The 15,392-nt window shown below is 36.4% G+C and overlaps 1 protein-coding gene across 1 annotated transcript in view; it reads left to right on the forward strand.

Annotated features, from left to right (window-relative positions):
• CRY1 (cryptochrome circadian regulator 1) overlaps window positions 1-15,392 on the forward strand; it is an 82,324-nt gene that overhangs the window by 60,249 nt on the left and 6,683 nt on the right. Inside the window, exons 3-10 of the mRNA XM_082740570.1 lie at window positions 4,664-4,806; window positions 11,030-11,214; window positions 11,595-11,683; window positions 12,260-12,400; window positions 12,482-12,793; window positions 14,137-14,288; window positions 14,524-14,726; window positions 14,826-14,921. Coding sequence (XP_082596696.1) covers window positions 4,664-4,806; window positions 11,030-11,214; window positions 11,595-11,683; window positions 12,260-12,400; window positions 12,482-12,793; window positions 14,137-14,288; window positions 14,524-14,726; window positions 14,826-14,921 — 1,321 coding nt within the window. The remainder of the gene's footprint in view (window positions 1-4,663; window positions 4,807-11,029; window positions 11,215-11,594; window positions 11,684-12,259; window positions 12,401-12,481; window positions 12,794-14,136; window positions 14,289-14,523; window positions 14,727-14,825; window positions 14,922-15,392) is intronic.

A 15,392-nucleotide genomic window follows, 5' to 3' on the forward strand; every position in this document is an offset into this window, starting at 1 on the left:
ACCTTCCCATAAATAAAACTCCAGGCCCAAGAAGGCTTTGGTTGTGAATTCTATCACATATTTGAGAGAGAAATCATACCAGTTTTATAACACTTTTCAGAAAACATCGGAAAATGTTGGGAACACTTCCCCAAAACACTTATTTTATGAGGCCAACTTAACTCTAATACCATACTCTACTAGCAAAACTGCTGAAGAAATTTTAAGGAAAAAAGAATAGCCACATGTCCCCCCAGAAGCAACCTCAGATACGCTTAACAATATATTAACAAATTGAAATAAGCAATATTTAGTTTAGCCCAGGAATACCAAGTTGGTTCAACATTATAAAAATCAACTAAGGTGAACCTTCCTGTTAACAGAATATAGGAAAAGCTATTACAGTTATCTCAATAGATGAAGAAAGAGCATTGGTCATAATTCAACATCAATTTATGATTTAAAAAACTTTAACCAAACTAGCAATAGAAAACTGGTAAATGTTAATTTGATAAAAGTTGTTAATTTAAAACATAGCTAATATCATTCTTTTTTTTTTTTTTTAAGATTTTATTTATTTGACAGAGAGAAATCACAAGTAGGCAGAGAGGCAGGCAGAGAGAGAGAGAGGAGGAAGCAGGCTTCCCGCGGAGCAGAAAGCCTGACATGGGGCTCGATCCCAGGACCCCAGGATCATGACTGGAGCCGAAGGCAGAGGCTTTAACCCACTGAGCCACCCAGGCGCCCCACTAATGTCATTCTTAATGGCAAAATAGTGACTGCTTTCCACCTAAAATCAGGAGAAAAGCAAGGATATAAACTTTAATCACTAACTGAAAGTCTTACCAGTGTAATTGGGAAAAAAAAAGAGTACATAATTAGCTTATCAGCTTACCAGAATTCCCATGTTCTCTATCATAGCATTCTGTTTTTTTCTGATGGTTATTTTATATTTACTTTTTATTTCTTTATTTATTAAAAGATTTTATTTATTTGACAGAAAAAGAGAGATAATGAGAGCAGGTACGCAAGCAGTGAGAGTGGGAGAGGGAAAGCAGACTTCCTGCTGAGCAGGGGACCTGACTTGGGGCTCAATCCCAGGACCCTGGGATCATGACACAAGCTGAAGTCAGATGCTTAATGACTGAGCCACCCAGGCACCCCGTGTATTTACTTTTTAAATTTACCTCTGTGTTGCTAGTTTTCTTCAGTAAGCTCTAAGAGAGAGGGACCTAGCATTATATCTGGCCTGTAATAAAGATTATAATATTTGATGTATAAATGAATTTAATTAATGTTTGAGGAACTTTCTTTTCCCTAGCTTCCCCCCCACCCCTTGTAGAGAGATATTCACTAATTTATCCCCAGGGAAGAAGTGAAAGATTTCACGGGGGAATGCAGTAGAAGGAGCTAGGTGAGTGTAGCTCAGATTGTATGAGTATAGCTCAGATTATGCCTTTTCTTCTCACTTGCTGAGAGCACACATCCTGTTCTCTTCTCCTATGCAATAAATCCATACTGCAGGAGATGGGCTGCTTATCTTGGGTAGGTAAATCTGTTTAATTTAGGGGTAAAATATTAGCAGGCTTACCTGCCCATAACCCTGAAATTTTTCTGCAGTTATCTTTACTAGTAATGTGGTCTGTATCTTGATCTTTAGGTGTCTGACTTGTGTTTCCTTCTTTTTCAAAAATGTTATTGACTTAAACTCTATCTTAAACTCTAAAAACTAAAAAATTATTTATAAAAAAATCGGAATTGCAAACTACTATTTAGGAAAAAAAGTTTTAACATATATGGCAGAGAAAGGTTGCTATCATTAAAACATAAGGAGCTCTTACAAGTCCATAAGAGAAGAATTTAGTGTGATAGAAAACCAAGCAAACATAGCCTGCAACTCACAGAAAAAGAAAATACAAATAGCTAGTAATAATAGCTGTCATTCATTGAATTTAACTGTGTTCTATGTCCTTAAGAATTTACAGGCATTATCTTATTTAATCTTTCAGCCCTGTAACATAATGATTTCTTTTTTTTCATTTTACTATAACAAACGCGTAGTGTTTATTATGTGCTAGGTGCTCTCTAAGCACATTACTCACATTCTACTCAGTTTATAGATGAAGAAGCAGACATGAAGAGTTTAGCCATTTATGAAAATAGTTGAGCCAGTCTTTGAACTCAGGAGGTCTTACTTTAGATCCTTTGTTTTTTAACTACTACTCTATACTGCTTCACTATAAAACAAATATAATGCTTTCCTAGTCTTATTTTATTTCTAAATTTCAAAAACAGTACATGATCATACTAACAAATATGAACAGTACAACAGTGTGTAAAATAAAAAATAATTACCACAAATAATTTGAGCTCCTAAATTTAAAGGTAACAGCTATTGACAGTTTGGTATGCATTCTTCAAGATGTTCAAGAAAGGAAATTTTTAAAAATGAGTACTGTTTTTCTGTGTATACCATATGTATGTGTTACTGGTTTTTAAAAAACCTTTAACATACTACTGGTAAGTATATGGGGAGCAAGCACTTTGGTATACTACTGATGAGAGTATGAATTAGTACAATATATCTGGTGGAAAATTTGACAGTGTCTTTTGGAATTTTAAATATGCTTATCTGTTGTTTTTTAAGGAACTGTTTCTAGGAAAAATAGATCAAATGCCCAAAAATGTTTTTGTTTTTTTTTGTTTTTTTTTGTTTTTAATATTTTATTTATTTATTTGACAGAGAGAAATCACAAGTAGGCAGAGAGGCAGGCAGAGAGAGAGAGAGAGAGAGAGAGAGAGGAAAGCAGGCTCTCTGCTCAGCAGAGAGCCCCATGCGGGACTCGATCCCAGGATCCTGGGATCATGACCTGAGCCGAAGGCAGCGGCTTAACCCACTGAGCCACCCAGGCGCCCCCAAAAATGTTTAAGATGTATGCACAAAGATAAGGATATACACTGCAAGGTTTATAGTAGTATTTTTTTTTAACCCACTGTTGGGAACAGCCTTTGTCTAAACTGTACAGGTTTGGAGAATTAGTGTGTTACCATATAGTGAAATAAATAATAGTAGACTTACAGTTTATTTTTTTTCTTGTAAGATACATCAGAATAGATTTTAGATTAAAAAAAGTTACTACCCCCTTAGGAAATCACAGTTCCCTGAAGTCATAGTCTCTACATTGAAAATCACTATAAGGAGATGTATACAGAATTTATCGATATAGCACCTGAAACTCAATAAATATCTGACATTATTACTATCTCTATTTCTCCACAGCTAACATTTTTTGGTAATCTGAAATAAAAACATTATAAAACAGAGTACCTCCACAAAGCAACATATACCATATTAACTATCAGAGGTTTGTGAAAGATCATGTGGGTGGCTCAGTTAAGCATCTGCCTTCAGCTCAGGTCACAATCTCAGGGTCCTGGAATTGAACCCTCCATTGTATCAGGTTCCCTGCTCACTGGGGAGTCTTCTTCTCCCTGTGCTCCTCACCGACTCATGCTCTCTCTTTCTTTCTCTCAAATAAATAAATCTTAAAAACAAAAAAAGTTTGTGAAAGACCAATTCTTAGAATCAGCAGATACAAATTCAGCAGACATAAATATCCTCCAGGTATTCTGGTTCTTTGTGAACTTGGGCAGGTTCCTAAACTTTTTTTTTTTTTTAAGATTTTAGTTATTTATTTGACAGAAATACAGAGAGTGAGCAACAGAGGGAGAGGAAGAAGCAGACTCCCCACTGAGCAGGGAACCTGATGCAGGACTCTATCCCAGGACCCTGGGATCATGACTTGAGCCGAAGGCAAATGCTTAACTGACTGAGCCACCAGGTGCCCAAGTCCCTAAATTTTTTTTTTTTAAGATTTTATTTATTTATTTGACAGAGAAATCACAAGTAAGCAGAGAGGAGGCAGGCAGAAAGAGAGGGGGAAGCAGGCTCCCTGCTGAACCAAGAGCCCGATGCGGGGCTCGATCCCAGGACCCCGAGATCATGACCCGAGCCGAAGGCAAAGGCTTAACCCACTGAGCCACCCAGGCGCCCCCCAAGTCCCTAAATTTTTAAAATAACCTTCTCTGCCAAATGGAGGTATCAGCCAAAGTGCCAAACTGGGGGTTATTTTGAGGACCAAATGAGAACATGTAAGTGTAAATTATTTGAAAAGTAAAGTGCTATGCAAACAAATTTAGGAAGCTGGTTTTAAGCATATGGCTAGTTAGATTGTTTGCTGACTAGTGCAATGCCTAAAATCTACTGAGTATACATTTCTTAGTTACATAATTCTGAATTTATAAATTGTGTAGTTTCAGGGCACCTGCGTGGCTCAGTGGGTTAAAGCCCTTGTCTTCGGCTCAGGTCAGGGTCCCAGGGTCCTGGGATCAAGCCCTGAATCAGGCTCTCTGCTGGGTGGGGACCCTGTTTCCCCCACCCCAACCCCTGCCCCCATGCCTGCCTCTCTGCCTACTTGTGATCTCTCTCTGTCAAGTAAATAAAAATCTTAAAAAATAAATAAATAAATTGTGTAGTTTCTTCCTGCATATTTGAAGTTTGATTTATGTACATTTATTTTATATGTAGGGTTTAAGCTTTTCACTTTTTCCCCAAATGCATTGTTATAGTGGAAAAATAATTATGAAAATTTATGTACATTTTTGTTCCTTTTTTGTATTTTAGGAATGGAACATTACTAAACTTTCAATTGAGTATGATTCTGAGCCTTTTGGAAAGGAACGAGATGCAGCTATTAAGAAACTGGCTACTGAAGCTGGAGTGGAAGTGATTGTACGAATTTCACATACATTATATGACCTGGACAAGTAAGTTTTTTTTCTTTTATTTTTATGGTATAATACACATAATATTTGTTGTCTCAACCATTTTTAAGTGTACAGTTCAGGGGTGTTAAGTACATGGACAAGGGTGCACCTGGATGACTCCGTTGGTTAAGTGTCCAACTCTTGTCTTGATCTCAGGGTTATGAACCCAAACCCTACGTTAGGCTCACCCTGGGCATTTAAAAAAAAGTACATGGACAAGTAAGTTTTAACCTGTGGGATTTCAGTTTTTTTAAATGGAAGTAACAACATATACATAATACAGTTGTAGGAGAATTAAATAAATATGTCAGACCCTTAGCATTTTATTTAACTGCTCTGATTTTTTACTTAGTGACAGATGCCAAAATTACAGATGTGTGAGTGCATAAGACAAAAATACTTTGAGTCTCAGTTTCAAACTGTTAAGAGTATCACTAAATTTACCTTGACTGTCCTAACTCAGCCTGTGGTCTTGCCTTTCTGAGCTCTTAGCAATATTAATTTCATAGTTTATATGACATGAAACCATGAAGTGCTATGATATATTTAGTATGATTGTCTGAAGTTTTTTTATTTCATGTGTGTTAGTCTTGTCTATCTGGATTTTAAGTCCAGTTGCAAATTGTATGTAATACTACTTTGTGTAGCTATAGTCCTCCGAACAACAGCATACTATCTTATTTCTTAAAATGTATTTCTTGAAATATCATCTCTTGGTGATGCTTTGTCCAAAAAAGATTATAGTTTAAATTTAGGAGTTATTATATGCTTTGAGTTTTGAGGGTTCACAAGATTTATTAATGTAGTAACTTTTGCCTTTTAAATTGTTTTGCTTTTAGTTATTTCCTCATTTTATCAAGTTAGTAAAGCTAATTCTGTAAGCTATATGACAAACTAGTTAATTTTATTCTATTTTTCCAAATGTATGAAAAACTGTGGGTTGATTTCAGGCAGTGGTCTTATTTCCTATTAAGTCAAAGTCATATATCTCTTGAAAATAAACTTGCCTTCTAGTTTACCAGTTTTCTTAACTTTAGGAAGCTGATATCAAGAAGGAAGTATATTTGGGGTAGGTTTGGGGGTGGAACTTTACCTTTTCCCCTTCTAACTTCCTGGCTGGTCTAATAATTAAATTGACTTAAGACAGACTAACAGGAGAAAAATAAATTTAATTCATATATCCAAAAAAAATTCATATATCCAGGTTATGAGACTCAAAGAAGTAAGCAAAGCAGGCAACTTTTAAATCTCTTAGACAAAGAAACAATAAGCGAAGAAATGCCAAGACACTTAAGTAAGTTTGAGTTTAGGGTAGCACATGTCTGAAGTTTATATAGCCTTCTCAGGCCTGAATTCCCTGTCTCTAATGATAAGGATACCTTTTATTCTCCAGGTTCTAGGAGAGTGCCCTTCACATAGGGAACTTATTTCTTGCTTTCGGGGGACAGAGCAGGCTCAGAGTGTCCTTCTTATACTGACTGTTTCTTAAGTAACTTTAATTCAAAGTAATCAGTATGCCAAAGTAATAATATTTTCGAGTGGCCTGTCTCAAACCCCATGAGAGACAAAATAGGTAAGAGCAGTTGCATCCGAGTGGGAGATTTAGTGCTATGCATATAATTGGCTTGTTTAGTGGATTGAATTGTGAGTATTTACTATATATAATTCATCATATAAAAATGTAACATACAGAAAACATTTTTCTCAGGTTTTTACTTTGCTTAAGTCATGTAATTAGCAGTGTCACTAATATCACTGCAGTTTCACTATCCATAAGTTTCATTATGCCCCTGTGTATAAACTCAAAGTATTACACTAAAACAAAATTACTAAAAGCAGAGAGAATAGTTCTTGTGGTATCACAGTTACAGAGAGATTATAATTTATATGTAATTATATGTATTATAATGAAAAATGTACTTTAAAAAAAATTTTCATCATGATAAAAGTGTACTCTTTAATCTCCATCACCTATTTACCCCATATCCTGCTTCACCTCCCCTCTGGTAACCATCAGTTTGTTCTCTGTAGTTAAGTGTCTGTTTCTTGATTTGTCTTTCTTTGCCCCCTTGCTTGTTTGTTTTGTTTTTTACATTCCACATATGAAGTCATTTGGTATTTGTCTTTCTCAGACTAATGTATTCCACTTAGCATCATATTCTCTAACTTTATCTATATTTGTTGTTGCAAATGGCAAGATTTCATTCGTTTTTTTTTTTTTTAAGATTTTATTTATTTATTTGACAGAGAGAGATCACAAGTAGGCAGAGAGAGAGAGAGGAGGAAGCAGGCTCCCCGCCGAGCAGAGAGCCTGATGCGGGACTCGATCCCAGGATCCCAAGATCATGACCTGAGCCAAAGGCAGCGGCCCAACCCACTGAACCACCCAGGCGCCCTCATTCTTTTTTTTTTAAATGATTTTATTTAGTTAGTTGACAGGGAGAGAGATCACAAGTAGGCAGAGAGGCCGGTGGGTGGAGGGGGGTGGGGGGAGCGGGAAGCAGGCTCCCTCCTGAGCAGAGAGCCTGATACAGGGCTCCATCCCAGGACCCTGAGATCATGACCTGAGCAGAAGGCAGAGGCTTAACCCACTAAGCCACCCACGCACCCTGATTTCATTCTTTTTTATGGCTGAGTAATATTCCAGTGTGTGTGTGTGTACATATATGTATGTACATATGTGGGTATATACACAACTATATACAAACCACATTGTCTTTATCCGTTCATCTATTAGTGGATATTTGGACTGCTTCCGTAGCTTTACTGTTTTAAATAATGCTGCTATAAACATAGGGATGCATGTGTCCCTTTGAATGAGTGTTTTTCTATTTTGGGAGTAAAAACACAGTAGTGCAATTACTGGATCTTAGGGTAATTCTAACTTTTTGAGGACCCTCCATACCATTTTACACAGTGATTGCACCAATTTGCATTCCCACCAACAGTGCAAGAAGGCTCCCTTTTCTCTACATCCTCACGAACATTTGTTGTTTCTTGTGTTTGTTTTTTTTAAAGATTTTATTTATTTATTGGACAGACAGAGATCACAAGTAGGTGGAGAGGCAGGCAGAGAGAGAGGAGGAAGCAGGCTCCCTGCTGAGTAGAGAGCCTGATACAGGGCTCGATCCCAGGACCCTGGGATCATGACCTGAGCAGAAGGCAGAGGCTTAACCGGCTGAGCCACCCAGGCACCCTGATTTCATTCTTTTTAATGGCTGAGTAATGTTCCAGTGTGTGTGTGTGTGTGTGTATACATATATACATGTACATATGTGTGTGTGTGTATACACACATACATACAAAACACATTGTCTTTATCCATTCATCTATCAATGGATACTTGGACTGCTTCCGTAGTTTGACTGTTGTAAATAATGCTGCTATAAACATAGGGATGCATGTGTCCCTTTGAATGAGTGTTTTTGTATTTTGTATTTTGTATTATTTGCATCCAGTAGTGCAATTACTGGATCTTAGGGTAATTCTAACTTTTTGAAGACCCTCCATACCATTTTACACAGTGATTGCACCAATTTGCATTCCCACCAACAGTGCAAGAAAGTTCCCTTTTCTCTACATCCTCACAAACATTTGTTGTTTTTTGTGTTTTTAATTTTAGTCATTCTGACGATATGCAGTGATATCTCATTATAGTTTGATTTACATTTCCCTGATGATGAGTGATACTGAGCATCTTTTCATGTGTTTCTTGGCCATCTGGATGTTTTCTTTGGAAAAATATTCATGTGTTCTGCCCATTGTTTTCTTTTTTAAAGATTTTATTTATTTATTTGACAGAGATCACAAGTAGGCAGAGGCTGGCAGAGAGAGAGAGAGGGAGGCAGGTGCCCTACTGAGCAGAGAGCCTGATGCGGGGCTTGATCCCAAGACCCTGGGATCATGACCTGAGCCAAAGGCAGAGGCTTTAACCCACTGAGCCACCCAGGCACCCCAATTCTGCCCATTTTTAATTGGATTATTTTTGGGGTGTTTAGTTTTATAAGTTCTTTATAGATTTTGGATACAAACCCTTTATCAAATATGTCATTTGCAAATGTCTTCTCTCATTCAGTAGGTTGACTTTTAGTTTTGTTGATTGTTTCCTTCTTTGCAGAAGCTTTTTATTTTGATGTAGTCCCAGTAGCTTATTTTTGCCTTTATTTCCCTTGCCTGAGGAGACATAGCTAGAAAAATGTTGCTACAGCTGATGTCAGAGAAACTTACTGCCTGTGCTCTCTTCAAGGATTGTTATGGTTTCAGGTCTCACATTTAGGTCTTTAATCTGTTTTAAGTTTATTTTTGCATATGGTGCAAGAAATTGGTCCAGTTTCATTTCTTTTGCATATAGCTGTACAGTTTCTTAACACCATTTGTTGAAGAGACTTTCTCCCATTGTATATTCATTCTTCCTTTGTTGATAATTAACTGACCAAATGTAATTGTGGGTTTATTTCTGGGTTTTCTGTTCTGTTCCACTGACCTATATGTCTCTTTTTATGCTAGTACCATGCTGTTTTAATTACTACCACTTTATAATGTAATTTGAAATTTGGAATTGTGATACCTCCAGTAATGTTTTTTCTTTTTCAAGATTCCATTGGCTCTCCAAGGTCTTTTGTGGTTCCATGTAAACTTTAGAATTGTCTGTTCTAGCTCTGGGAAAATTGCTATTGATTTTTTTTTTAAGATTTTATTTATTTATTTGACAGAGGTCACAAGTAGGCAGAGAGGCAGGCAGAGAGAGAGGAGGAAGCAGGCTCCTTGATGAGCAGAGAGCCTGAAGTGGGGCTTGATCCCAGGATCCTGGGATCATGACCTGGGCCAAAGGCAGCGGCTTTAACCCACTGAGCCCCCCACGCACCCCAATGCTATTGATATTTTGATAGGGGTTGCACTAAATGTGTATATTGCTTTGAGTAGTGTATAAATTTTTTAATATATTTTGTGTTAATTTTTTTAGGTTTATTTATTTATGTAATCTCTACACCCAACGTGGAACTTTCCCTCCCCCAACATCAAGAATTGCACATTCTTTTGACTGAGCCAGCCAGGCAACCCATCAGTATTTGTTCTTTCAGCCATAAGTATGGAGTGTCTTTCCATTTCTTTGTGTTATCTTGAATTTCTTTTGTCAGTGTTTTATAGTTTTTAGAGTACAAGTCTTTCACCTCTTTGGTAAGTTTATTCCTAGGTATTTTATTTTTTTGGTGCAACTGTAAATGAGATTGTTTTCTTAATTTCACTTCCAAATTCATCTATGAGGCCAGTATCAGCCTGGTACCAAGCCAGATAAAGACACCATAAAAAAAGAGAACTATAGGTCAGTATCTCTCGTGAATGTAGATATGAAGATCTTCACAAAATACTAGCAAACTGATTCCAACAGTACATTGAAAAGGAGGAGGGAAATATAAAGTATGTCCATAAGATACATATACTGACATATTTAACAAAGGCATAATGAGCACAACAGAAAGTTGCAAGTGATTATCACTATAGTATATAGCATAGAGTGTATAGTATGTAGAATCCTAATTAATAAGACTTGCTTTATTGCTTCTCATTATAATACTGGTGTGGTTTGTTTTTTACCGATGATTAAGAGATTCTTTAAACTGTGTTATAATGTGTTTTTACCTTTTCACATATATTATTTTTATGTTATTGTCTTCAGGCTAACTTAACCACTTGTTTTTTCACTCATGGTGCTTAATAATACCCTTTGTCTTAAAGGTTTTGTTATTTGCATGCTGTATATTTTTGACACATAGCAGATGTCTAGAAAATGAAGAGAATAACTTTTAGATTCACTAGCTATTTCAATAAGTTTCCTGGTCATATGAGAAGATTATATCCTCCTGGAATTCTTAAGTAATTAACTTTGTGTTTTTTGGTTTTTTTTTTTTTAAGATTTTATTTATTTATTTGACAGACAGAGATCACAAGTAGGCAGAGAGGCAGGCAGAGAGAGAGAGAAGAGGAAGCAGGCTCCCTGCAGAGCAGAAAGCCTGACGTGGGGCTCGATCCCAGAACCCTGGGATCATGACCTGAGCTGAAGGCAGAGGCTTTAACCCACTGAGCCACCCAGGCACCCCTTAACTTTGTGTTTTGATTTTAAGCATTTTCAGAAGTTATCAATCAAAATATATTACTATTTTTTAATATTAGCTGCATTTTACTAAATATTTTTTTTATTTGCATTTTACTAAATTTGTAATAGGATTATAGAACTCAATGGTGGACAGCCACCTCTTACTTATAAAAGATTCCAGACTCTCATCAGCAAAATGGAACCACTAGAGATGCCAGTAGAGACAATTACTTCTGAAGTGATAGAAAAGTGTACAACTCCTCTGTCTGATGACCATGATGAGAAATATGGAGTCCCTTCACTAGAAGAACTAGGTAGGTGTAAATGAAGCTTGAGAATCAATAAACCACTGAGAAAATCTCACTTCTGATTTAATATGAAAAGTATTTTGCATCAAGAGGGAAACAAAGGAGAAAAAAATCTTAATCTCTTATACTAAGAAGTGATAAATCTATATATATTATGTGTTCTATAAATGTTATGTATCTGTTAATAACCTTAAAATGTTTGTCCTAAAGAACAGAGACCATATTATGTCCTTATATGTGAAGACCTATCTAGGGCCATAAGTTCATATTTATGCTACTGTCATAATTTTTCTGTGAAGTAGTTTTACCAATTATTGTGGTTCATAAAAAATTATTTTAGTTCCAGAAGAATATCTTTTTCTTTTTTCTGTTTGTTTTTTTTTTAGGTTTTGATACAGATGGCTTGCCCTCTGCAGTATGGCCAGGCGGAGAAACTGAAGCACTTACACGTTTGGAAAGGCATTTGGAAAGAAAAGTATAATAATAGAGATCATGCTTGTATTTCCAAACTGACAATTAAAAAATAATTTCACTCTTTTTAAAAACAAAAAATAGACTATTGAAAAGAAGAATTGAGAGAAATAGTTAAAATAACATAAACCTAATTGTTTGAAGATTAATAACCATCTCCTCATTTAAATATTTTTTTCTTCCTCCACTGACTGTTTCCTCTTTAGCTACTACCAATGCCACCTCTTCTATTCTTCCTATGTAAGCTGGTATCTGATGACTGTATCTTTGAAGCTAAGATAAAGTTCTTCTATTTCACCTTGAGCTCAGTGTCAGGAAGACAGGTCAAAAGTGCTCTTAGCTTGGGGTTAGGAATTTGAGGTTAATTTATTTCATATGAGTATGTGTTACCCAAGGATGGCTGAAACAAAAGAAAGCTCACTTTTATTCTGTTGTGTTTCTTATTAAAACATGTCTGTGACTGGGGTAATAAAATTTTATTCCCCAAGAACTATGTAACTTTAAAAAAACAGGTCAGTTTTAAACACTCTTTTTAAATGGAAAAGCCAGTTAACTAGCATAATTCTCTTTGTGTTTTCAGGCTTGGGTGGCAAACTTTGAAAGACCTCGAATGAATGCAAATTCCCTGCTCGCTAGCCCTACTGGACTCAGTCCTTATCTCCGATTTGGTTGTTTGTCATGTCGACTGTTTTACTTCAAACTAACAGATCTATACAAAAAGGTATTACCTAAAACTGAAGCTTATTTTTCAAAATACTTCTTTAAAAATTGGTGTTACTACTTCTTTGCTTTTTAACTTTAGGTAAAGAAGAACAGTTCCCCTCCACTGTCCCTTTATGGGCAACTGTTATGGCGTGAATTTTTCTATACAGCAGCAACAAATAACCCACGCTTTGATAAAATGGAAGGAAATCCCATCTGTGTTCAGATTCCTTGGGATAAAAATCCTGAGGCTTTAGCAAAATGGGCGGAAGGCCGGACAGGTTTTCCATGGATTGATGCCATCATGACACAGCTTCGTCAGGAGGGTTGGATTCACCATTTAGCCAGACATGCAGTGGCTTGCTTCCTGACCCGAGGTGACCTGTGGATTAGTTGGGAAGAAGGAATGAAGGTGAGTATTCTTCTAACTAATGTAGCACTGTCTTATTTTGAGTCTATACCTTACTAAAACAATTCCTAGAAGTTGTCTGTTACTTAGATTCATTTATAGTCTAATTTTTTCCAGCAGGTAAAGAATTTAATTCCCTAATACAGGCACACTGTTGGAAAGCAGAAATGGTGTAATCAGGAGAAATGGTGATAACTGGTTTGATTAACCTCAAGTCATTTCAGAGACTGAACCAGCCTAGCCATCAAGGGAACTATAAAATTTAACACTCTGGACTCATTGGATTACATATTTATAGGTGATCATTTCTGTTACAAAAGAGGATTTACCCAAGAATTCTTAGAAATAGTGAATTTACATTATAAAATTTAAAATATCACTTCAATATCATAACTTTTTAATGATTTGTTTTGCAAAGTGAAGCATAGTATTATTTTGAGACATCATCTTGTGGTTATATATAACAGGACTTGTTTTATCTATCTGCCTATATCATAGATGTCCCCTATCCAAGGACCATTTCTTTCTTTTTTTTTTTTTTTTTAAAGATTTTATTTATTTATTTGACAGAGAGAAATCACAAGTAGACGGAGAGGCAGGCAGAGAGAGAGAGAGAGGGAAGCAGGCTCCCCGCTGAGCAGAGAGCCCGATGTGGGACTTGATCCCAGGACCCTGAGATCATGACCCGAGCCAAAGGCAGCGGCTTAACCCACTGAGCCACCCAGGCGCCCCCAAGGACCATTTCTGATCCTTTTTTTTTCTTTTGTGTCTCTGGTATTTCCTAATACAAAGTTTTACGTGAAGTAAATGTCTAGTACAGACTTAATGAATTTATAAAAAGGTGTTTCAAGTCTAATTCCCTTTTGGTCAAGGAATTCCAAATTTAAACTCTATAATGCTAGTGCTTTTTTTTTTATCTTTTGCTTTTTCACTAGTGCATTTTAAGTCATTTTTATTTGGGTGCTCCCTATATGTAGGGGAGTGTACCAAGCTTCTCAGTTTTTGTTAGTGATTTATTTGATAACATCTTTGCTTTCTTGAAAATGTTTACTGCTTTTTTTCTTCCATTTTTTAATTGAATCAGTGACTTGACTGATTATTTTACCCTCCCCCATAATACTGCAAAGACTAGAAAGAAAAATTCACTTATATTACTGATTTTTTTCTTTCCCTGAAATAACTCATTATAGAACAGAATATTAACAAGGAGCCCACGTTGGAATGTTTAGTTTTACAGTTCTGTGCTAGATTTTCTTTGCCTTGACTTTTGATCTACAGAGACCTGGAAAATGCTTGCTTTGAGAATTATATGTGTACAAACTAATTGGTTACTGTTACTTCTGAAGGTATTTGAAGAATTATTGCTTGATGCAGATTGGAGCATAAATGCTGGAAGTTGGATGTGGCTGTCTTGTAGTTCCTTTTTCCAACAGTTTTTTCACTGCTATTGCCCTGTTGGTTTTGGTAGGAGAACAGATCCCAATGGAGACTATATCAGGTAAATCAAGGGTGATTATTATTCAGTTTGGAATAACTAATCCAGGAAGAGCTTTTCATGTTTAAGCAACACTTAAGGTGTTCCCTACTCATGATGGGCAGCAGAGATGAGGAGATGGGTAAATAAATCATTAAATGGTTTTGACTTGATTTTGGTCATTCATAGCTAATAATTAGTTTTTTATAATTTGCTTGTAGTTCATTTTATTTATAATTTTTCTTCCTTCTCCCAAAAGACGTTATTTGCCTGTCCTAAGAGGTTTCCCTGCAAAATACATCTATGATCCCTGGAATGCACCAGAAGGTATCCAAAAGGTAGCCAAATGTTTGATAGGAGTTAATTATCCTAAACCAATGGTAAATCATGCTGAGGCAAGCCGTTTAAATATTGAAAGGATGAAGCAGATCTATCAGCAGCTTTCACGATATAGAGGACTAGGTATGTTAGTAACTTTGGTTTGTTTCTTCGGAGGTGTTTATGTATCTATCCTTGAGTTTGATCTTGGCCATAATTTAATAGGAAATTTTTTCCCTTTAGGTCTTCTTGCATCAGTGCCTTCTAATCCTAATGGGAATGGAGGCCTGTTGGGGTATTCTCCTGGAGAAAATATTCCAGGTTGTAGCAGCAGTGGAAGTAAGTGAAAAGGAAATTTCTATACTTTGCAACATAAAGAGATTAATAATCAAATATATTTTTTATTAAATCTCACTATAATATTTTTCTCCATACATGTACACACACATACACACACACACACACACACACACACACACACACATACACACACACACACATCCCTGTCATTCCATTAGTGACATTTTGGAGATGGAAACCATCATTACATGTAGTAGAATTTAGCTCAAGGTAAAGATCTTACAAACTGAATGAGGAGGACAGTTTTTTTTTAGATCTTGTTTTTTTGACAGAGATCACAGGTAGGCAGAGAGGCAGGCGGTGGGGATGGGGCAGGCTTCTTGCTGAGCAGAAAGTCCGATGTGGGGCTTGATCCCAAGACCCCAGGGTCATGATCCCAGCCGAAGGCAGAAGCTTTAACCCACTGAGCCACCCAGGCACCCCGAGGAGGACAATTTTAAGGGTAGAATG

This window comes from Mustela nivalis (assembly GCF_964662115.1).
Source record: "Mustela nivalis genome assembly, chromosome: 7".
NCBI classification, from domain to species: domain Eukaryota; kingdom Metazoa; phylum Chordata; class Mammalia; order Carnivora; family Mustelidae; genus Mustela; species Mustela nivalis.